The sequence below is a fragment of the Hirundo rustica genome, chromosome 4 (genome assembly GCF_015227805.2).
Source record: "Hirundo rustica isolate bHirRus1 chromosome 4, bHirRus1.pri.v3, whole genome shotgun sequence".
Taxonomy (NCBI): domain Eukaryota; kingdom Metazoa; phylum Chordata; class Aves; order Passeriformes; family Hirundinidae; genus Hirundo; species Hirundo rustica.
In genome coordinates, this window is record NC_053453.1 from 33,717,812 (window position 1) to 33,741,935 (window position 24,124).

The window sequence follows — 24,124 nt, forward strand, 5'->3', positions numbered from 1 at the left end:
ACTAAAGGAGAATCGCTGTAAAAGAGAAAAAAATAGAGCAGCGGGTTTCTGGACCAGTTAATTGAAAGGCAAACTTTATACTAAAATGTCAATAAAATCATAAGACAAATTTTATAAGTAAGTTTTTGTTGTCTATGAAATAGTTGCTGAACTACATGTATTTTTATTTTGCCTTGTGTGAAAAAAAATGAAAAGTCATCCTTGATTTCACTTTTTGCTACATTAAAGCTGGGAGTGGGCCTACATTGCAAAAGTCTGTAATGGGAATTCAGAGCTGCATCACTGAAAACAGTCCAGTCCTGTTCTTTATCTTGTAATTGACTCATCTAGGACTAGCAGTAGCAGTGTATTTATGAATGCTGTGGATTTATGAGCATTGCTCACAGAATATGGATGCTTGAGACATTTTCTTCTACTTCATCAGTTATGCAAATCCAATGCAGTGAAACAGCTACACCTGCGATTTTCTCATGAAGGATTTGGGTTGTGCTTCCAGTGCTTGTTTATTTCTAATGTCAAAAATTAATTACTGTTACTCTTCCAGGAATGGCCTTTATTGATTTTGAACATTTACATGCACATTCCATTTCTAAGCTTTGTGGCAAGGTTTTTTTACACTTTCAGGTGGCTTGCGGAGTATCCATGCCTCATGAGACTTGAATGCGTCTTAAAAGTCATCTGAGGCTTGCCTAACCTGAGTTATTCCAAGAAAGGATAGATTGTTCAGAAGCAGCTGTTTTTACGTAGCAAGTTGTGACTGTAAATGTCAGTGAGACGTTTCAGTTAATAAGACAACCATTTCATTTCTAGACATTATACATGTGTGTATGTCCTTCCTCAGGAAAGACCAGAACCTGTTGTCACCAGTGAATTGCTGGTACTTACTCCTGAACCAAGTGAGAAGGGAAAGCAAAGACCATGCAACATTGAGTGAGATCTACCTGAACAATGTGATCATGCGGTTCATGCAGATAAGTGAAGACTCCACCAGAATGTTCAAGAAGGTAATGCCTCTCCTGCAGTCCTCCATCTGGGCTTATAAGATGCATGAGGGAGGCAAAAGTGTCTTAATAGATAGCATGTGAGGAGAAGATTCGGCACACACAGCATAAAATCTGTTTTAGCATACATATAAATTCTTCATGACTGTTCTCTTGAAGCAAATACTTAGTGCTGAAATGCCTGGGATCCTGCTGTATATGCTGGTGACCTTAAGAGCTGAATCACAAATATCCAAAAAGCAGGGGGAAAAGCCTGTCCTCCTCTAAAAAGCACATTTGTCTACCCATGCAGAAAGGAAACAAGTTTTCTCTTAGGACTCCCAAAATAGTAATGCTGTATTAATGAATTATTTGTGAAAAAGAATTTCATTGTGAATGAAAGGGATTGAAGATAAAAAAAGAGCTTGCTTTGTAGTCCCTTGACATAAAGTTGGTAGCATAAGCTGCAGTTCTCCTGTCTCCTTTTCTTCCTAATATTAAATATGAACATACACTTTTGATAACATAAGTATTTCTGTTAGATCCTTGAAGTGTTGTCTCCCTACGTGTTTGTTCTTGTCCATGACTGTTACGTATTTTTGTAACTCATGCAATGTGTAAATCCCTCATGTGCTAAGCAAGCACTCTAGGTAACCTTAGCTCAAGATCTGCATAATGTGTTTGCAGTCATTGTTGTTAAAATGTTCCAAAAGAAAAATGGATTATAAATGCATATTTGTTAGTCACAGTGAGATGCTGGTAGACAATTAGCATACAAAAGGGTTCAAGAAGAGTAAAGGTTAAAAGATGTAAAATGTATGACAAAATGATAGCAATGGTACCCAAGTTAATGTTTTCAAAAAGGGAACTGGTTTCACATAAAACCGACCGTAATTCCAGATAGCACTAGAGTTCTTTGAGCTGGAAATTTTGCTTTTCCTTCCCTTCTGTCCAGGTGAACTGTAAAATGGTGTATTGTTGAAGTTTTTCGTGAAGTGTGTGTCCTTTTATATTCACTCATAATTTATTAATGGAGATTGCTGCAGCTTCTCTCTCAAAAGGAGAAAAATAAGTGGATATTTTAAGTGTATTAACAGAAGGCACATTGTCCCATCTCCCTGATAAACTTGTCTCTGTCCTCTGTGTTTTACCCATGCACGTGCATGGTAAATTTTTCTCTTTCTAGCATAGCTTCTGGAAGAAGAACAAGCAGCTGCTCTTGCTTTTTTATTCCTAACTTGGATTTTCTAAAGGGGAAGGAAGAACAGGGAAATTGAGGTGGTCCTGCCATGCATAACCTGCTAAAGCTCACACTAGTAGAGCCCAGATCCTCAGCAGCCCTTTCTTACCTTTCATCGGGGTTTGCTAGCTGACACTCAGCGTGAGGGTGTCATGTCAAACAGCTTTTAGCTGAGATGGAGTGTGGACAGAGTGAGCTAAGCAAAGGCTGTGTGCAGGGATCTGAGCCAGACCCCTAATGTTTGGGGAAGGGTGGCAGGAAGACATGCAGCACCTCAGCATGGTATAAGTGAGCTTCATGGGCACGTGGACTGAACGTGGCAGTGCTTGTTCACCACTATCAATTCTGAGCAGACATTTTTAAGATACTCTTTCAGGCTCAGTACTTGTTGCAGAAGGCTGGTATTTCCACCGAGCCCCAGTGTGCACAGTTCTTACTGTGGTGCTTGCTGCAGAGTACTGGTGATTTGTTTGCTGTGAGTTCCCAGGGGCAGAACTGATGATGAAGCTCTTCCCGCCCAAACCCTTCCATGATCCTGTGATAATTTGTGTTAGATGTGAATGAGCAGTGTAACTTAAGGTACTCACAGAACTGCATAATGGATGTTTACTGGGCAACAAAAAGATCAGATGCAAAACACATCCTGTGCTACAGTTCTCTTTGCAGGAAAGACATCATAGGGGCAAAGAGAAGGTGCGCTCAGAGTGAGAAAGATAACAGCCAACAATGTCCTCCATCAAAATTGTATTCTTCCTGAAGAAAATGGCATTAATTTTGTTGGAGATTTTTAAACATCAAATAGCATATTTAAGCAATTTCTGTCAATTTCTGTGGTTCTGCAGATTACTTTTTAAAGTCAGAGAAAAGTATAATCAGTCTCAGTAGGTGTCATATCCCTATAAAAGCATATGGAATTTCTTCACTGTTCACAGATTTTGGATTAAAGTGGAGACAAACTATCTCCTGCAAATACTTCTACTCTGGAATTTGATCATACTGTTCTGTGAAATATGTACTGTCTCTCTAAGTAATAAATATAAATAACAAGAAAAGCAGTAATAAGAAGATTTTAAAAATAGACTAATGAGTGCATGCTTAGTATATTACTGCAGTCTACGGTCAAAAGCAGGAAATGTCTGTATTCTGTTCGCTCTCACAGTATTGCACAAAAGAGCATGTAATGTCTGCAAATCTATGGTTCTGTAATTTACAAATACCAGATAGTCAAGCTTCTCTATATTCAGTTATTAGATCTTTTAGTTATTTTACAGCTTATCAATCTAAAGGTGTTACAAGTTACTGCTTTTACCTTGTTATAATTCTCCATCAGTCTTGCAGCAGCAGGGTACTTCACTCCATTTCCAAGTCTGGAGAGTAAGTACAGGTGGAGGTGGATGAGCGTCCCAGGCCCTTGCCCTGGAGGGATGTCCCTTGAATGGAATGTGATAAGCTCATCTCAACCCCTCCCCGGGAGAGAGGACCTAGATGAAGCAGTTCTCTCTCAGGTCAGAACAAGGCGCCCATAATGCTTTGACATACCTTCCCAAACCCATTGGTTCTTCCCCTTTGGTACAACCCCTGCTTTCCCCCATAAATACTCCACCCTGCTCAGCAGAGAGCTGCCGGCCCTGGCCACCCTTCGCAGGATAATAAAAGCTATCCTGTGGAACTGCTACACGGTGCTTCTGTCTCTCTGTCCCTGAGTCGGCCTGGGATAACCTCGCAAGGCAGAGCTGGAATCACTGCAAAGAGCTGAACCACTTGCAGCCCCTGGCTGCACCTTGCTGAGGCTGTCTGGCGGCCAGAGCTTGCCTGAGAGCCCCGGAAAGGCTGTCTCTAGCGAGACCTCTCTCTCTGGGAAGATAGCAGCTATCCGGGTCAGACTACAAACTACAGCTGTTCGCAAGTACATACACCGAGTCCATGACCAGAACAGATCTTCATTGTGCTGCTCTGAAACTGCAGTCTTCCTGCTGCAGAAAGTGTCTCAGAGTGGATTGCCCCATTGCCCACAAGCGAGATAAGGGGAGACAACAGCAAAGCCGTAATCACTCTGAACTTGACTCTTTCTGCTCCTCCTTTTTTTCTCCCCCTTTCTCCTTTCAAGAGGATGAGACTTCCTATTCTGCTTCTCAATGGTAGACATTACTGACTTTTTCCATCTTGCTGGTGGGCACGTTGGTTCTCAAATGAAACTCTCTGTGAAGTGAGTCCAACATTTTCTAAGAGGAGTGTGGCTTGAATTTGTATCTTACGATTGACTCCAGCTTGAATTGTAGTAAAGAAAAGATCAAATAATTTCTTCATTTCCCGGCCATGCTTACCACTGGAGTATTGTTTTGTTGCCCCTCCTATGTGGGATATAGCACAAGCTAAAAGTTTGTAGCAACCCCTTTTTCTACTTGTTCCGTAAAAGGTGTGTGCAATAGCCAATGATGATCTGGTAAAATGTAGTGGTGAGGGTGTCTGTGCTCCTTAGTCTTTGTACCTTGTCCTTGTCTCACTCTCTGTTCTTTATCATTCTGATTTTTCCTTTTGTGTGCATTTATACATCTGCCTGGACATTTGGATTGTTTTAGGGAAATGATCCCTACTGGCTCTACCTTACATGGTCTGCTTGGACAGGGTGTGTTGTACCTGACTGTACATAGCTTTGCTGTCTAGTCTGGCCTCCTTAACGTGTTGATATTAATTAATTGCGTTCTCCCAGGAGCTATTTGTCATTCCTTTTTTCCAGGGATCAGGAACTGGCATTTTTTTAAATGTACTAAATGCAGGACAAAGATAGGCTCTAGTACAGAGATTCTGTAGCATTTATTGGAAGACATTACGTCAGGCCTCATAGTTTCAGATAGGCACCTAATCTCTTTTTAAGTTTCTGGCATATAAAGGCAGTAAGATTGCTGTTGATGCCTGGCCTTCATGCTGCACATAAAATTACAAAAATAAAGTAGCTGAGTTCAAACCTTGCATGCTTGCATATTTCTTCAAACAGATGGGGTAGCTGGCCTCATGGGGACAATTAAATAATGAAGTAATAAGGAGAAATGTCAAGCAGAAGGGAAAAGTATTATGCAGAATATTTCATGCAGTGATTCTGGTTACCCCAGTAGTAATAATCAACTGTATAAACACATACCCACAAAATCCTTAAGCAGATTTGTATATTTATAATTTATAAACATGTATTTTCCTTGGACAGAAATCTACATGAGCCAAGATGAACTTATCTTCCAGTGTTTACAGTAAAAGATGCTGGAGAAACCAAGCACAATAAATATTTTAGTTCCTTAATCTGGCTATTAACAAGGAATATGACTACCTACTGAATCTGTTTGGTGTTATGCAGATTGTGGCACATAGATTTTTTTTGCATCATTTTCTTAAGCATTTAAATGTTTAAAAGGATAGCAAAGCTGTTTGTTGCTATAGACTGGCAAGTGTGGGACAAAATTTTGCTGAGTTGGCTATGTTAGTGTCATGCAGCTCATGAAACCTCCATAAAAGAAGGCTTTGCACTTCACTTCCCGCAGGGACCAGCAGCAGACTCATCTAAAAGCAATAGGCACAGAATATTTTCCTTAAATGATGCAACTGAGTAGTGTTGTGTATGCTAAATACAGACACTAAGGAGTTCCAGAAAGAACTGGACTGACCCTTAAATTTCAGTTAAACAAGAGTAAAGCTGGAGTGCCAGATTATGCTTTAACAGAAGTGGATGGGAAAATTTTAACTGATTTCAATGAAAATATATTAATGTGGAATAAAATATTAAGTTTCTCAGACTTTAATCCAGAAATACAAATTTTGATAACATCACATCAGTTGGACCACTGATATGTTGAAGGTTGAGCACATACTGAAAGGAGGGTTTAGGTACATTTGCTTGTCTGTTGCATTGGTACGATTTATGCTGCTATCAGGTGAAAAAAATAAACTACTGTCTCATAATGCCTTGAACCAGATTAGTAATATATATAATCTTTTTAGCAGGAATTTGCATGTGCTCTAACATTTTTTATTATGTTCTTCGTTCTTTTGGTTAATAGGTACTAGTGCATTTCTCAGGGACACAGTGAATAAATAAGCACCTTCAGGGATTGTTTATCAGGTTTTTATAGCCCGATTAGAGCTATCAGCTCAGCTCCAGGAAAATGTGTGCTGCATGTTACATTCTGTTGTTTGGGTACCCTGAGGACAGGCTCCTAGAGGAGCACAACCGTTCACACATGCTGAACCCTACTGCAGGGAATAGGTAGCATAAACAAGAAATGGGAAAGCAATTAACCACTGAAAACAGGTTCGCTTCTTAACTGGTGCTCTAACATGCCATATTTTACACACTAAAAGCCATATTGCTTGCCACTCAAGTCAGTATTTCTTGATCTTAAATGGTAATGAAAAATGTGTTGGTTCTTGAAAAATAAATCCCTTATATACTTCTCAGTTTAACCAAATTTTTTTTTTTTTTTTTTTTTTGGACAATTCCTACAAAATGTTTCATCAGAATTGAAATCAGTTGAAATGTTATCCATCACTGCAGGCATCCTCTGCAAGTTGGAGTCGACAGATGAAGCAGTGGAAGGATGACTGCTTTGTGATTGTGTGGCATTGCTTGGTTGTCACTTCCAAATTTTCACTCTTTTTGCTGACCACCTCCCTCCTTCTCTTTTTGCTTTCCATTTTGAAGCCTATTTTCATTTTACAAAAGCATCTTTTTCTATTGTGGTCTCTTCCATTCACTTTGAAATTTACCATTGATCACTGTGTTGCCCTGGAAAAGATCACATATGCATGTTACCCAGTAAATCCTGAGGGCTGGGCTGCTTGTGTTTCAGTGCTGGACAGAGCTTGAAAGGAGAAAAGGGAAGAAATGGGTCCTACTGAAATAGTGATCATTCACCAAATCCTCAGCTCATCTGATGTCTATTTTCATTAAGGTGGGACTGCATTAAGAAGAGAAAAGAAGGGTGCATCCTTCAATGAACTGGCTGCTATGTGTTTTGCTTACAGTAAAATCTCAAGGGCTAAAGAGAAAATTGGTTTGGGATTTTCTGTCTCACCTTCTCAAACAAACTTTTGCACTACCAGGTTAAGGCATCCTGCCTTAGAATTGCTGTTGCTGTATTTAGGGCTTGACTTCTCATCAGCCTCCAGATGGCTGTGAGCAACAGTTGAAAGGGATATATTGCTTGAAGCTGGAGTTCATCTAGAGTTTCCTCCCACGTGGGTGTGCTCTCATCTTAATGTCAAACATCTTACTTGTATGTTTTGCCCTTCTTTCTGCTAAAGTAATTTAAAAAAACACTCATGTTCAGCACTATAGAAGCAGCTATCCAAGAACAAGCAGGTGGCCTCCACTTGGAGCTTTGAGGAGGTGTGTAAGCTGTGTTAGAGCTGCGCTGCTGACTTTGAAAGCCAGGGTGCCAATGTAAAGCAATGAAAAGCAACTCAGAAGTTTTGCTAAAGATTTTACAGCATTTCCTCACAGCAGCTTGCAGATCTGCAGTCCTCTTCCAATTCTTCATAAACGCTCTGTGTACTGTTATAAGTAAAAAAATTTGTCCTTCTTATTAGATGAAAATAATGTGATATTTGCAAGGAAATGGAAGTAGTAAGCCTTGTGTTCTAGATACTTCAGAACTAATGCATATTTCATGAAAATACCAGTCTTTGAAAAGTATAAGCAGTAAGGAAAGTTACATAGTAATTCTGTGTACCTCAGCTTCATAGCAGCTGTTTTACTGTGCCTTAGCTGCTACAGCTAATGCCCTTGGGAATACAAGAATTTCACTGAAGTGGTTTTTTTAAATTACAATCCTAGCTTCTTGTCAGTGTAAAACCATCTTGCATATAAGGATTGGAGTGAAGACTGATAAGTGATATGACAGGTGCTTTAAAATACTGCCCAGAGTTAAAGTAGGATAGTAGGAGCAGGGAAAAAAACCACCCAAAATTTTTTGTGGGAGCTACTGTATCTATCTGTTCCATCCTTCAGGAAGACACAGTGAGTGCGATGTGTGATGTGGTTTCTCCTCATACTTGGACGTTGTGCTGCAAATTCTCATTCAGAAACTGTTACTCCTTCAGGTTTTAGTGATGGCCAAGTATGCGTTAGCAGCTTTGGAGATGAGTTGTCCCTGAGGATTTTCCTTTGGCTTCTGTACAAATACAAAGTACTTCTCATAGCTAAGGCCATTATCAGGCAGTTGGAGTTTTTAGAAGTGAGACTAATTATCAATTTATTCACGGAAAAAAAAAAAATCTCCCATTTCCAACATGGATGTTAGAATGCTGAGCATCACAGAAGTGTAGCCAGGCTTTTTGCCAAGTCCTATAGCTCTATTCTGTAGCTGTTTTCCAAAGGCTGTGATACAAATGCCTTCAACTCTTGCACAGTTGCCACCATTTTCATCAGATTGAACTGCTGTGGAAAACTAACAAAGGAATATATTTCAGTGAGACTCCAATTAAATACTCTTGTTTTGACATACTTGCTTTGATAATAACTACTGCTAAGCATTTCTTTTTTTCCTGGGTCAGAATGAAAGTAAAGTCACAATCCAGAAAAGCTAAACAAAGCTGGTTCAGCAGCCCACTCTGTGGAATATTATGCAGTTGGGTATCTGTTTCAAAGGGGAGTCACAATTATTTCTTGCATAAATATTTAGATTGTTGCATGTGCTGAGAAACAAAGACTATCCTAGATGTAAAATTGGGCAGGATGTCCCTCTAGAATATCATATTCTGCGTGGTTTAGGTTTTGTATATATCATAGGAATTATAAAACAGTACACAGTTTGTTCTATTAAAAACATTAATCTTGAACTTTACCCTTTCTGCTGGCACCTAATTTCCTGATGCTTTATGGGAAAAATATCTTAAATTACTTCTGGGTTTCTTTTTAGAAGTCTTCTGTCCAGATGTTATCCATCTGCCTCTGCATCCCTGAATCACACTTCTTAGTGTACTGTAATTCAGAATGGTTTTTGTGAGCAACATTGCATTCACTGCCTAGGATGAACAATGAGTATAAATATTAAGAAACAAATGTGTGGTGCAGTTTTTATATACCCTTTTCTAATGTTTTTTCTTTTTAATTACAGAGTAAAGAGATTTCATTTCAGCTTCATGAAGACTTAATGAAAGTACTTAACGAGCTTTACACAGTAAGTACGGTTACTTATTTAGCTCATCTTGCACAAATTCCATATCAGACTACTTCTGTAAGCTGTAAAGTGGAGTTTCATCGACTAAGTTACTCCTAGTGGAGTTACTTATTTTTGTCTTTTACACAAGCTTAAACTATATTTTTGAAAAGACTACTCACTTGTTTAAAATACAGATGCTAATGCTTTCAGGATTACTCTTTACTTTCAACCCTTTTTCCCTCACAGACTCTAGTAACCCAGTTTATTATAAGTTTTGTTGTTTATTAATGAGACATTGCTACTCAGAGCTTACCAGAGCAAACTTCTTTCTTTTCTAGCTTGTTTTTGTCTATGCTGCCATCTGTTTAGTTTGACTTGTGGACTACACTCAGTAAAAAAGCATAGGTGTTTGCAGATCCAGTGCTGTGCTGTCTAATTGTTACTTACGTGCCCTTCCCCATCCCTTACTGGGATAAGTAAGTAATGAAAAGAAAAACAGAGGATTTTGTAGACTTTCCATGCCATTTAGAGAGGTCAAGAAAAAAACCACTGTGAACATTCTGGCAAGCTCCTGCTAATCCCTAGGAAAATCTGAGGGAACTTAGGTCTGAACCTATTTTCATGTTGGAAACCCATTTACACAACTTGTTACTGCAAAACAATGTCTTGTCCACCTTATACTATTTCCCCAGCTATTTTCTGAGGGGATATGTTATGAAAAAGAAAAGAAGGAATAATTGCCCTTTGTAAAAAACCTAGCTGTAGAATTAAGAGGAATTGGTGATATGCATCTTTTGTAAAAGCCTGTTGATTCCTGCTTGTTAAGGAAGTTGTACATTTAAATTCTCTTTTTCACTCTGGAAGAACTGAAGCATATATGCTCCAGTATCCTGCATAAAATCTCTAGACAGCTCTGTCCTCAAGATTCGGACGACCATAAAAAAGAACTTACAATATGGATATTAAGAAAACATTTGTGAAGTTTAGGAAGTTTAGGAAGCTATCAGCGGTCACTTCTCCACAGGCAGAGCTCAAACATTACTTTTGTGCATCTTGATGATTTTTCTTTAGACCTAGGGAAAATTGTGCAGCCATCAGTGGATATGTTGAAGAACATTTGAACTCAAGAACAACTTAAGTGGCAAAAAGGAGATCCAAAGGAAATTAGTTGTCTTTCTGCCCTGACTTCTTTTGAGTTGTTATGGACAGCGGTTTCCAAAGCCTCGCTAAACCGCCGCTATTTTTTTGTTTGTTTTCTTTGGGGTTTTTTTGTCTGAAACCAGCACGATTTTGTTAGGATGTGATACTGCAAAGCCTTCTTGGCTGAGGCCTGTAGTCAGTGAAGTGTTCTGGGATCAGCTTCTGCAAAGCAGTGATAGCCGCAGAAAATGCACACAGCTGCAGGGGATCAGCGACTGCAGGAGCCGTGGCACAAGTGGGACTTCAGTGCTGAATACGCCCTGAAGATACAGTCTTGTTGCAATTAAACAGTTGCATAACTCCGGTGTCTGTCGAGGCTTGGGATTAGTGCCTGTGCTCCCAGGGTAGGGAAATAGTGACGCATGTGTTGAAATATTTTCTGAAGTAGTGAAAATCTGCAAGATTGGACTTCGGTATTTTCACTCTTCTTCTTCACACTAGTGCTGTGTCTTAACACTGATAACCATCAGATTTAATCAGGTGTTAACTTCCATATTATGGTTTCCAGTGTGTGCTAATTCCTTTCTCAGAATTTAAGATTTATTTTTTTAAAATGGGAATATTTTTTATGCTCTAAAAATTCTGAATTTGTCAACAGTTTGAATCAGGCTACTGCTGCAAGATGCCTTCTTGGGACGGAATTTACTTCACCTGATTTTCAGACATCTGCAGTGTAGATAACAAATATCTTAGCATGCTATCTGGGTTCTAGTTAAAGTCCCTGGAAATCTAGTATGGGCAGATGAGACCCCTTTAATCAGATGCAAGAATCTGCTTCGGATTAAGTGATCTGTACTGTTAACTTCATTGTCCAGCTTTTCATTGATTGCAAAGGGCTTGGTCAGCTGTACATGTCCACATTTAGCTAAATAAAGCTCACACATAATAAAGTGACAATATGGTGCAGAGTAGCATCTGTTTCACTTCTTGCATGTATAGAAAGGTCATCATCATATCTGTGTATTATATCTGCTCTTGTACATAAAGATGGAACAGTATCTAGGCAGATGGGGACCTCATGCACAGGTTTTTAATTCTTTATGACATTTACTGTGTACAGAATAAGATCATAGTGGCCTTATCAGATTGACAGTTTTAATCTCCAGCAGCGACATTTCTCAGTCACAAAAAGGAGATGTCATCTTCTTGTTTGCCCCATGATTTATAGAGGGGGGGAAAGTTAAAACAACAACAGCAAAACCCCAGTCTTACTATTGTGAGATAAATCATTGTGTCCAAAAAAAAGCAAATTAATTTCCAATATGTGAATAATATACTAATACTGAAGTCTGTCCTTACTACTTAGTTCTGTTTCTTTGGAAGGAAGGGTGCCTTCATGAAGTATAACTTAAAATGTGATGTCATATTGGAATTTAAATACTTCTGAAGTCTTTGAGTAAGGGGCAAGTATCAGAGCTTTTAGTATGGATGAAGAAGGTTTAATAATCTGGTTATTTCTTATCATCATGCCTTATCTTACAACAAAGGTCTGTAAATTAAGGCCTTTGGCTTGTGCTGCCCGCATTAAAACTACACATCATGTACAGCTTTGTTGAAAAAATTAAAACAGAAGCAGGTGATCCACAGAACCACAACTTCAGAAGGTGTTCTCAGAACAAAGTAGGCTTATTTTGCTGGAATAATCAGAATTTTGAAGGGAAACCTTAGTTTCTAATTTTCCATCTTTTCTATGTAAAGGGTTTTTTAAATGTTACATTACATAGGTTTTCTACATGTTTGATGACTAATAAAAATGCATTTTAAAACTCTGTATTTTCAATTTTCAGTTTTTTATGCATAGATTTTAAAATTAGGACTGAAAACATTCTAAAAACAATTGAATAGCTAAGCTTCGTTCCGTATCTTTGCAAGTTCAGTAAATTATGACTGGTAAGTACTTAATAACTATGCCTGGTTTCTCCATGGCTGTGCCAGTTGGTGTTTTCAGGTCTGCAGCATCCCAGCAGCTGCACTCCTCTCTTACTCCTCTCTTACTCCTCTCTTACTCCTCTCTTACTCCTCTCTTACTCCTCTCTTACTCCTCTCTTACTCCTCTCTTACTCCTCTCTTCTCTTACTCCTCTCTTACTCCTCTCCTTACCACACCTTCAGCCAGCACAGGCCAGGAATCAGTCACATGTTTTAGATAAAAATATAAGCTATAGAAAGTACAATGAGGTGTACCTTTTGAGTGAGGGGGGATGGGGAAAGGGGAGCTGTTAGTTGTGTGGGGTCACAGATAGGAGTTTTTCGTGGCATTTACAGGAAGAAAAGTTGGTCAGACTGAAAGCTTGGGAGATGTTTGGTTGTATTTTTTTATGAACTGAATTATTTAGAAATCTTCTTACATGTTGACTTCAAGAGACAACAGATTATTGACAATAAATCATCTTGACAACATAGAAAACTCCCCAGTCAAATTCTTCTTCTGTTTCTCTGGGAAGCTAAAATACCTTGCCTTGTCAGATCAAGTATTAGTATATAGCAATAGTATCTGAGTGATGGGAAATGACAGAAAACAGAAGGTAGGCAGACTCTTGTCTTGTATTGGAGAGAGGTCTTCACTGGACTTATTTAGAGGTCAGAACATATTCATAAATGTCCTCTAAAGATGTCAGAAAGGTCATAAGTTTGCCAAAAGTACAGAGCTGTTCCAATAATAAGGCTGAGGGCAAATGGTGGAGAAAAGTGATGTACGTCATAAAAGTGTATCTTCATGTCTCCCACTTGGCTTTCCAAATTAATCCTACTGGCATCACACATTTCACAAGCAATGCAAATGTAAAGCTCTCAGAAAAATGGAAAAGGACAGTCCAAGGCAACTTGGAGGGCTACTGTGCCACTTGCATTTTCCATTGATTTATCTTAATCTTTAAAAATCTTGGCTATTTAATTTCTCAAGGTAGTTGCGTCCAGATTTTCTTTTTTCCTTTGAAATAACACAGAATCTGAATTCTCTTTAAAAAGTTAAATTCAGTTTACCGTGGCATGTCGGAGATCTGAGAAGGTGAAATGAGTAATCCTGTATTGATAGTAATATATAAGTAACAATTCATAAAACCACATCAGAGTTTGGCTTGGAGGTGAGTGAACAGGATGCTGACAACAGCTCATACTGAGCCTGCTTAACTGCTAGAGGCCACTGTGGTAAAATTGGCGTAAGATTTTACTTATTTCTTGTTCAGAGCACTAACTAACCCAGTTTAATTAAACCCTTGCAACTCCACCTTCTGAGAAGAGCTCTCTTAGTGGAGACAATTTTAAAACAATTCAAACATGATAAATGCACTGGGGATGAGCAACTGTTCCAGGAAATTCCTATTTCCTGAGAAACTCTATGAAAAAGCTCTTAATTATGCAATTTTATTATAAAAATAAAATAAATGTTAACACAGTAATTTCAATATATTTTAGCTCTTTAGCTTTCAGTCTTGCCTTGGTTTGAGTTTTCTCAATAAGAAGTATGCGTGTAGAATAGGAAAGCCAGTCCCCTGCTATGGGAACACTCTTCACTTATAGCCCAAAGCACTAATTACTGTCTTGTTGATGGATTTAACCCCACAGGATGACAACTGTGGGGTTAAATAAAATAATTATCTGAGGGTGTACTCTAGTGTGCCATTCCTTGTGATAAATACTATCTTCTGCCTTAAGCCTATTTGCTGATCTCTTACAAATGATGCTGAAACTTTGGCACACAAATTGAGATGTTTATACTACTAAGTGAACAGTCTGTCACCTACAAATGTGAGAGTACATAGGGTAGCATAATCTTTTTCATCTGCTTGTAGTCTAACAGTCATCTGACAGAAGTATATATTTTACATCACATTTTACAGAACAAACCTGCTAAATTAATAGGAGATAAACTCAATATTTAATTTTAGAAAGGTACTAGTGTTCATTTAACAATGCTTGTTCACTACAGTGGAGAATGTGGCAAATATCACTATGACAGTTGAGCATCTGCAAAATGACAACCTTGCTCTCTTTTTTCACTGCATACATGATGGTTGATCAATAAGCACTTTGGAGACTAAAGTCAGTTCAGTGGTGGATACTCTCACAGGATGGTCTGTCAGTTCAACTGTTTGGTGGACATTTGAGAACCATTATTACTTGTTTCATGAGATCCATAGTTTGAGTAACAGATCTGTGAATCTGTTGCTTATTCACAGATCAGAGGCCTACAAATCTCAGAACTTTTCATACAATAAGTGTATTTAGGAAAGCCTGTTGCTGTTTTTAGCAATGCCTAACTCTTAAAAACTCCAAGTCTTAAAAACTCCAAGGCAAAAAGATCACATAGTGTTAGCAGAAGGAATCATGTATGCAACTTAGCCTGCAAATTCTAAGCTCATTTGTTGAGGAAGTATGCACTGATATACTTGGAAGCCAACTCCCTAGTTTGTTCCCATTTATTTTTCCATACGTGTCTCTCTAATGCTTTCTCAAATTAAGTTCAGCTGCTGCAATATCAGCTCTTAAAAAAGCATTGACACATCATGAAAAAGGCTGAAAGCAAAATCCTGGAAAAGTTTTCCCCAAAGGCTTGCAAAATAATGATGTCACTAGAGCACGACATAAGCAGTGTTATCAACATAGCAAACTGGACAGGAATCAATGTGCACAGGCTGATCACTGCTCTTTATAGAGTCTATATTGATTCCTAAGCCAGCAAGGCTCGGATTGGACTGACTGATGTCCAGCCCTGTGAATACAGGGAGTTAGTTTCTTTTTAAATTTTAGTTATTTAGGAAACAGTTTGTACCAAGAACTTGTGCAGAGTTTGTTGTAAGAACATGGATTTCAAGTAGATGTCTTGGTTCCCCATGAAGGCTAGGAGTTCCATGTAGTTCTCCCACAAAACTTGCCTTTCAATCAGTGTAGAGTGAGACACTCTGGATTTGGTAGCATGTGCTGTAAGCAAGCAGTGAGAGGAAGAAATACCCCTTGGTGATGTGAAGCTAGTGGAGTCAGCGTGGAGACATTGGTGAGTACAGTGATAGGCTTGTACTCCTTCAAGGAGTGCCTCTTTCAATGAGGCAAGCTGAGGTGTCAGCCACTGCAGAAGGACATTTATGCCTACTCTATTAGTCTGTTTAAAAACGTCAATGCTTACTGCTTTTGGCAAGCAAAATAACTCCTTAGGTGCTTTGAGATGCGGTTTTAGAAATCTCTGAGATATATTTGATACAGAATCACGGAATATGCTGAGTTGGAATGGATCCACAAGGATCATTGAATCCAGCTCCTGGCCCTGTGTAAGACTATCCCCAAAAGTGACACCCTGTGCCTAAAAGTGTTGTCCAAACACTTCTTGAACTCGGGCAGGGCTTGGTGCTGTAACCACACCTCTGGGGAGTCTTTTCCAGTGCCCAGCCATCTTCATAGTGAAGAACCTTTTTCTAATATCCAACTTAAACTTCCCATGACAACTTCAGGCCATTCCCTTGGGACCTGTCACTGGTCACCACAGAGGAGAAATCAGTGTCTGCCCCTTACGAGGAAGTTGCAGACTGCAATGGCCTCTCCCCTCAGTCTCCTGTTCTCCAGGCTTAACAGACCAAGTGACCTCAGGCACTCCTCATACAGCTTCCCCTCAAGGCTCTTCACCATCTTTGTTGCCCTCCTTTGAGCACTCTCCATTAGCTTTATATCCCTCTTCTATTGTGGCTCCCAAAACGGCACACAATACTCGAGGAGAGGCTGTCCCCTCACTTGCCTGGCTGGCGATGCTGTGCCTGATGCATCCCAGGACATGGGTGGCCCTCCTGGCTGCTAGGACATTGCTGACTCATATTCAGCTTTCCCTTGACCAGGACCCCCAGGTCCCTTTCCATGGCAGTGCCCTCCAGTCTCTCATTCCGCAGTCTGTCCATTTGTCCGGGGTTGCCCCATCTCAGGTGCGGAGTCCCAACACCTTTCCTTTGATGGACTTCAGGAGGTTGGTGATTGCCCAGTTCTCTCAATTTGTCAAGGTCTCTCTGCAGGGCCTCCCTGCTTTGGAGGGAGTCAGCAGCTCCTCCCAGTTTTGTATCACCTGTGAACTTGCTTAGTGTCCCTTCTAGTCATGGATCCAAGTCATTAATGAAGATGAAGACCACAGGACCTAAGATAGCCCTTCAGAAGCCCACCAGTGACAGGTCACCAGCCTGATGTCACCCCATTCACTGTAACTGTGCCCAACCAGTGGGCCAGTTGCTCACCTATCGCATGATGTGTTTATCCAGCTGTGTGCTGGGCATTTTATCCAGAAGGATACTCTGAGAGACAGTACTGAAAGATCTACTGAAATCCAAGATTACATTGACTGGCTTCCCTTGGTAACTAGGTGGGTTACCTTGCCATAAAAGGAAATCAAGTTTGATCAACAGGACTTCCCTCTCGTGAAGCTGTGCCGGCTATGACCAGTGTTGTCTTGCAGGTGTTATTCAATACCTCCCAGAATAATCTTCTTCATAGCTTTACCAGGCACTAAAGTGTGATTGACAGATGTTTAGTTTCCAGGGTGCTCCTTCTTGCCCTTCTTGAAAACCGGGGCAACATTTGCCAGCTCCCAGTCAGCCTGCACTTTGCCAATTCCCAAGATTGCTTAAAAACTGAGAGTGGTTTTGTGGTGTCATCAGCCAGCTCTTGGATGATTCTTGGGTTAATTCCATCAGGGCCCATAGTTCCCTCTGCAGGCAGAGTCCAAAAAAAAGTAACTTTTCTAGGCGTTAAGACACATGAGTTAGTCTTGTCCCACCATAAAAGTCTCTAGAGGTGACACAGAAGAAAAGATAAAAAATAAAAGCACGCACATCTAGCCTTATGTAAAGAAACACATTAAAAGATTTTAATAGAAAGGCCAAAAGAAAAGGGCACAACCTTGCTTTTAATTTCCTTTCCCTGTCATTTTTAATAAGAGCCATATCACTTTCTGTGCTTCTCTGTTTTATTACATAAAAAATTTCTTTTAAAAGTCCATTTCTTCTCTTTGCAGTATTTCTTTTGTTTCCATGTGGCTATATGAGTTAAGCTCCCTGGGAGCTCCCTGAATTATCGACAACTTTAGGAGTGCTTTTGGAACAGTGCAGGATCTAGGAGACTGAACATGCTATTTGGTTTAACTGGGAACCCTGTATCCCTCAGCCCTGTGGGGTTGCCTTCTCTTCCTTACCCAGCTTTGCCCATCTCTGGGGGTTTTTCTGCCTCATCCATGCAGGCGTGAACTGCTGGCGCAGCGGCTGTTCCCAGTGGGTGTAGGCAGTGTTTGGGCAGGGAGCTCTGCACTTTGCTTGGGTCTTGGAGCACAGTGTGCTATAGAGGAAGAGCAGCAATAACACTAAGTCCTGCTTCAGGCACTTTGGTTGTTTTTGCCTCGGAGCTGTAGGCATGTGTTTCTTAAAATAAAAACAGGACCACTTTTCAGTGCTTGTCTCCAGCTGTTTTACCTTACTAAAACTGGTGAAGAGTTGCCTGTTTCATTTTTGATGTCAGTGGCATCAGTCTTAAGTAGTGGCATACACGGTTATGGTGTATAACATTGTTGTACATTGTTTTGCAAAAGTGCATCTCTCTGAAAGTGTCTTTCTGTTGCCCAAGACTTGAAATAAGCATCAGTTCAGCCACCCACTGGGATGGTGTGCAGTTGGTTTGTGTTGATCCATGCTAAGATGTGCTGTAGTGAATTTGCAATATCTAGCTGTAGTGTTCCCTGCTTTGCTGCTCTGTGGATGCTCCTTAGGCTGGCCTAACTACTCAGTTACAAAAAGGACTCTCTCCTTAAGGAATATTTCAAGGCAGCTTCCCAAAACTGTCTGTCTCCTCCATGGGTCACACAAGCAGCTGGTTTGATTCTTCCTGCCTCCATGCCCTTCCAGATGTGAATGGTTTGCATGGCCTCCACCCAAACATAATATCTGCTGGTGAGAGCTCTGGCACCCTTTAGAAGAAGAGAGGAGGCCTCTGGCTGCCTGAGGATGCCTTCCTGCTTTGTTCAGTGCTCTGAACTTAAGACAACAGCACAAAGAAATGAACAACAACAAAAGACTGGGGAAAGCAGAAAGATACTTCCTTCGGTGGAAATGGGCAGAGACAGCCCTACCCAGCAGAGGTGGGGTTTGTGATTGATTGCTGTCCACCACACAGCATTCAGGCTGAGGTTTTTCATGCTTTAAGGAGAAAGGGAGGAGGACTGGGCTAAACCTCTTTGTGGCCTGTGCAAGCATGTATTTGCATACTGGCAACCCAAGCTCTCTCATTCTGCAGACCCAGCACATGTGTAGAGGAAACATACCTTTGGGTCTATGGGGAAAACTTTTTCACCACTTACATATCAGGCAGCTCCTTCTTCAGTTCTCATCTGGTTTTACATTGGCTCAGTCTGCTGGCTGTGCAGTGGGCTGACACTTTCCAGGCCCTGGACAGCCATCCAGCAATCTGGGGATTTGCTCCCAGGCCAAAGCTTCCCATTCCCTCTCCTTCCTTCCCCTTTTCTCAGTGCTGAAGGGATCCTTCTGCTTTCAAACATTCAGTGTCCACAGCCAAGCTATTGGACTTAGCCCAGAAGACAATTATATAGATTTGGTACTGATGCAGATTTAGTTTTGTTGTTCATTATTTTAGATTTTCACTTGAAGACAAGAATACTGAAATTTAATAAGAATGGCTTTTGCTCTTTCCTATCAAAGAAATGAAGGAAAAAAAATCCCTATTTGGAATACTGTTAAATAAATCAGGAAAGAAAAATGCAACCAAAAGTCCTCAATCTCCACAGGCAAAGAAACTTACCCAAGATCCAAGTTTTTAAGTCAAAATTTTGCTCAAAGACCCTGTGATTTTTCTGTAGATACCTTTGTATTTTCATTTTCTCCAATTCTCCTTTGACTCTTGCCTTTTGCAGGTCATGAAAACATACCACATGTATCATGCAGAGAGCATCAGTGCAGAAAGCAAACTGAAGGAGGCAGAGAAGCAAGAAGAAAAACAGATTGGGAGGTCAGGAGACCCTGTTTTTCATATTCGACTAGAAGAAAGGCACCAGAGACGGAGCTCTGTGAAAAAGATTGAAAAAATGAAGGAAAAAGTAAATAGTCCTTTTATTTAGCTTCATTTGAAATAAATTCAGTGCATTTCTGACATTCTTTGGCATGATATTAGACAGAGACATCCAGCTGGGAACTAAAATTAAGCAAGGTACCCATAATAAACTAGCAGGGGGTTATAGATAACTTGACATAATTTGAGTTCAGAGAGGGGAATGCTTCATTCCCAGTATAATTCTTACTTTAAAGTTTGTCACGTTCGAAACAAAATACTACATTTTCACTTTGTATTATAATTGTTGTAGATATAACAGGCTGGAAATTAAGATTTTTCCTTGTTACTAGGAATGTGTGCTTGAATTGTTACCATTTCTGCTGCATACCAAAAATGAAGCAATTAAAATACATTAATATGCAATGTCTTTCCTAGCGTCAAGCAAAATACTCTGAAAACAAGCTGAAATCTATTAAGGCCCGTAATGAATACCTGCTCACCCTTGAAGCAACTAATGCTTCTGTTTTCAAGTATTATATTCACGACCTTTCGGATTTAATCGATGTAAGTATTGGCATATCTGTATTTATGTTTATTCTGTTCAGGAATAATACTTACTTTCAGTTTCAAAGGGCCTGTATTAGTAATATGGATTGCCTACAGTACGCTTGCTGTTTATGATGTTGTATGCTACAATCAGAAATTTTTCCCTTATTTCCACAAAATAAAGTGCCAGTAAGATGCTGAACCTATTCCTTTAAAGTTCGAACATTGTGTTTTGCTCCCCGTGTGTCAGTAGAAAATACAACATTTACATTACGTATGATCTCTGGGATAGAAATATTTTTTACAAGATAAACCTCTTAAGTGGTCATCTAATGGTATTTAATTCTTCCACGTTTTCAAAATTCTTTAGTTTCATTCATTTAGTCATGGACTCATACATACAGTGGCTTCTTACTCTTACTTCATGCAGTTTGAAGAACAGAATCAATCCCGTACTCTATACTGTCAACACACTTGTTACTTATTTTCAGTAAGTTGTTTGTATGAGATCATCCGAGAAGAATGAGGTTATACACTAATGTTGACTTGTGCCAGCATTTAGTCTCCTGTATTACTGACATTTTGACATGATGCAGAGAGAGCATCCGGCACCCATACCACATCCCACCCTCTTTGTATGCTGACTTTTTATGTGATAGAGAAAATACAGAGACAGCAAACACAAGCCCCAGAACATTCATTCACTAGCTATGTAGGTTTAAATAGCTTAGGGGGACTAAAATTCTAGCTATTTGAATATGCTTGCTACTGCAACAGTAACATATGTTACTTGCAGTAGTAAATAACATTCATATACAGCTCTGTTTTCTAATATAGAATAAGTTAATACAGAATTTGACAAGATGTGTCTCATTTCTACTGAGCTGGAGAAGGAAGACTTCTCAGAGAAAGGGAAAAATGCCTTCTTGAGATTAATGGACTAAAATAGCTGCATATACATGTTTTATTATATGTCTTCTAAATACTGATAGTTTTCTTTGTCATTTCTAGTTTTTCTGTAATATATAAAATCTTGCCTGATTTTGTTAAAACTTTTCCTTTTTGAATGGTTTTGCTTCATTTCTTTCTTGCTTTCCTATGAAAGATGACAATGAATCCTTTTTGTGTTTTCAGTATTTTTCTCTCTCTCTATTTCAACATCTCTTTTATTCCTTTCCTAGTTGCTACTGCATGTTTACTCCTGATTTCTTCTGGTTTATTCTGTGGCCTGTCCTTGTCTAATCTGTATCCATCCTCTTGCACAACCTGCTCCAGCCATCTAGGCTGCCCAGGCAATGAAGGCATTTACCAGGACCTATAGGTGGATGATTAGGGCAGAAGACAAAGGACAAGCCATGTACCTGCTGGGCTAGCCCCCAAATGAGAAGCTGGTCCTACCTAACAAATTACTTTTCTGCTACTTCTTAAAGGATGACAGATTTTTGGTCAGGAGTTAGGGCATACATGTGTGATTCATGAATTCTTCTTGGATTCTGGAAGGAAGGAAAGATACCTTCTTTTTGTTTCCAGCACCCTCAGCCCTTCAGAAGCTGGATAGATGCTCATTTTGTCACCTCTCCTGCCTTCCCTTTCAGAATTCACATTTCTCAGAGAATGTCTCCAGTGTGTGTTTCTACTTGGTCAAAACTTTATCAGGTTGGAAAATGCATCTGATTCTTACCCACTTCAGTGATGTCCACAGAGGTTCCTGTAGCAGTGAAAACTGAGGGGAGGAACCAAAAGCCTGGAGCTTTACAAAGAATTTTGAGGGGAGGAGAAGTGAAGCCTTCTGTCCATACACAGACAGAGCCAACATTCATTGGAGTTAGTGTATGTGAAGGTATTTCTACAACCATGAAGACTAGAGCTTCCTAACTGCTAGTCTTTAATAAAAATACACACTTTAATAAAAATATCTGCAATATTTAGTAATGCAGAAAAACTGTGTCTACTCTGCCTGTCCTTTTGAAAGCCATGGACCAATGTACACAATAACATTCTTTTGGCAAAATGGCTTGAGAAATTACTCTTCCCTAAGGAATTTAAATGGAAAGTCTAGCTGCCCTTTGCATCATTGTTTTGTAAGAGTTGGCTGTAAACATGTGCAACCAGAATTTGCTTCAGAGCTAATTTAATCCAATTGTGAGCTTGTTTAAATGAAGTTTAAGACATTTGTATTTAATCAGAATATGCTGTGAAAGCATTGGTATTTAGACAGAGTGTTTGCCACTTGACAAAAGAAACTCTTTTTTGTAAATGCAAGCATCTTGGCAAGGTTTTGGAGTTACATCCTTGGAATGCGAGACATTCCCAGTGGCCATATGTTGCAGCAGTACAGACTATCTCATTCTGTAAATCTGTTAATGTCATGGTACAATTTGGAGTTTTCAGAGCAGTGGTGGCAATTTCATTCTTTGCCCTCTCTATTTTGTCCCACTTTGCTTGCCTGACTTAATTTGCTTCCCTAAGCTCTCTCTCATTGCCTGTACAGAAGGGTATTACCTCTCCTCTGTGTCTGAATTCCAGTTAACATGGAAGAATATAGATCTCCCCAAGCTGTTGGTTTTGCCCATAAATGAAATGGAATGTTTTCCTATGTTAGTGAAAAATATGTATAATGAAAACTGGATAAATACATGCAATAATGTACTGGGGAGGATATTGGAACTACTCATTTTTACAATAAAAAAAACAACATCACAACAACAAAAAACAGAAAAACCTATTTTTCATTTGTATTCCACTGCATTTTCTGTTTATGAGGCTTATATGGAAAATCCTAAATTACTGTTCCCCATCTGAACTCAAGTCTGAACTGTTCAACTCTGTCATTTCATTAACAGAGCTCAGGGCTTCTGACTTAAAATTTTGATGTGTTGCTCATTTTAAGCTCTTGTGATAAAAGCAGTATAAAAATATTGCTGGAGCCTTAGCTGGATGATTTAATGCATTTAGTGTGCTGAGGGATGAGACCAACATTTTCAAAAAGCAGAGAGATAAACAGGATTTGATATGCACAATGTATTTCTGTCCTCTGCATATTGTACTAGAGGAATTTGAATTTTCTGTTATATATTTCTTCTCTGCTGACTAGAGTGGGATCTAGTTCGAGTGCAGTACAGAATTAGTTATTTTCTTTATTTGTACCTGTGAAAAACAGTAAAGATTAGCTGAATTAAATAAGCTTTACCTAGTATGTAGAATTTTTTTTAAGATTTTGAGTTTCAGAGAAACAACAGATTATATACACTGATCTGATTGTTAATGCCAGCATCTGTCCATATAGCACATACTTTTACTTATTTACTTCATTAAATTTATCTCCTTATAAGAGGAGGGTAAGGACCTTTCTTCAGACTTACCATGCATTTTTATGATCTGAAGATAAATACTAGGAAATGGTAATCAAAACAACTTTACTGTAGTTCTGCTGCTGAAATAAAATATTAATGTGTTGGTCTTTCTTGAAGTGGAGTTTCTGAATCTCTAATTGCAGTATGCATGCTTTGGATCGTTAAGAAGTTAAGGAACATTTAACTATTGTGAACTTAATTTATTCTGTAAAGGTTCTTTATTAATCATTCATAAAGCCAAGTTTAAAACTAGGGTAAAGTGTGCGCAGCTCACAGTTTTTATTACATAAGTCCTCATAAATATGGTTTGTACCCTTAGATCCCTTTGATTTGAATGTGGATGTCTGTGTAACAGAATGCTTTGAAAGTGACTTATTCAGAGATTAGGTCTTTTTTTATGAATTCCTCTCTCCATTGACATTAGAATTTTATTACTATTCCTGAAACAAAATTAAGTAACAGCAATTTGGTTTGGTTGAAGCTCTGTGCTAAGCACTGCAGTTTGTTTTATTCAAGCCTAAATATACTCTGGGGTACGATAAAGGCAGTAAATGCTCTTGAGACTGCTTCAGATTTAATTTCAAATAAGAATAAAATGCAAATTACAAAATTAATTTTTCACACATATCCT

At 39.2% G+C, this 24,124-nt stretch overlaps 1 protein-coding gene across 3 annotated transcripts in view; it reads left to right on the plus strand.

Moving 5' to 3' along the window:
• SRGAP1 (SLIT-ROBO Rho GTPase activating protein 1) overlaps nucleotides 1-24,124 on the plus strand; it is a 145,099-nt gene that overhangs the window by 73,573 nt on the left and 47,402 nt on the right. For all 3 annotated transcript variants that reach the window (XM_040061513.2, XM_040061514.2, XM_040061515.2), the window contains exons 3-6: nucleotides 842-1,004; nucleotides 9,327-9,389; nucleotides 19,458-19,640; nucleotides 20,030-20,158. In XM_040061513.2, the coding sequence (XP_039917447.1) occupies nucleotides 842-1,004; nucleotides 9,327-9,389; nucleotides 19,458-19,640; nucleotides 20,030-20,158 (538 nt within the window). The remainder of the gene's footprint in view (nucleotides 1-841; nucleotides 1,005-9,326; nucleotides 9,390-19,457; nucleotides 19,641-20,029; nucleotides 20,159-24,124) is intronic.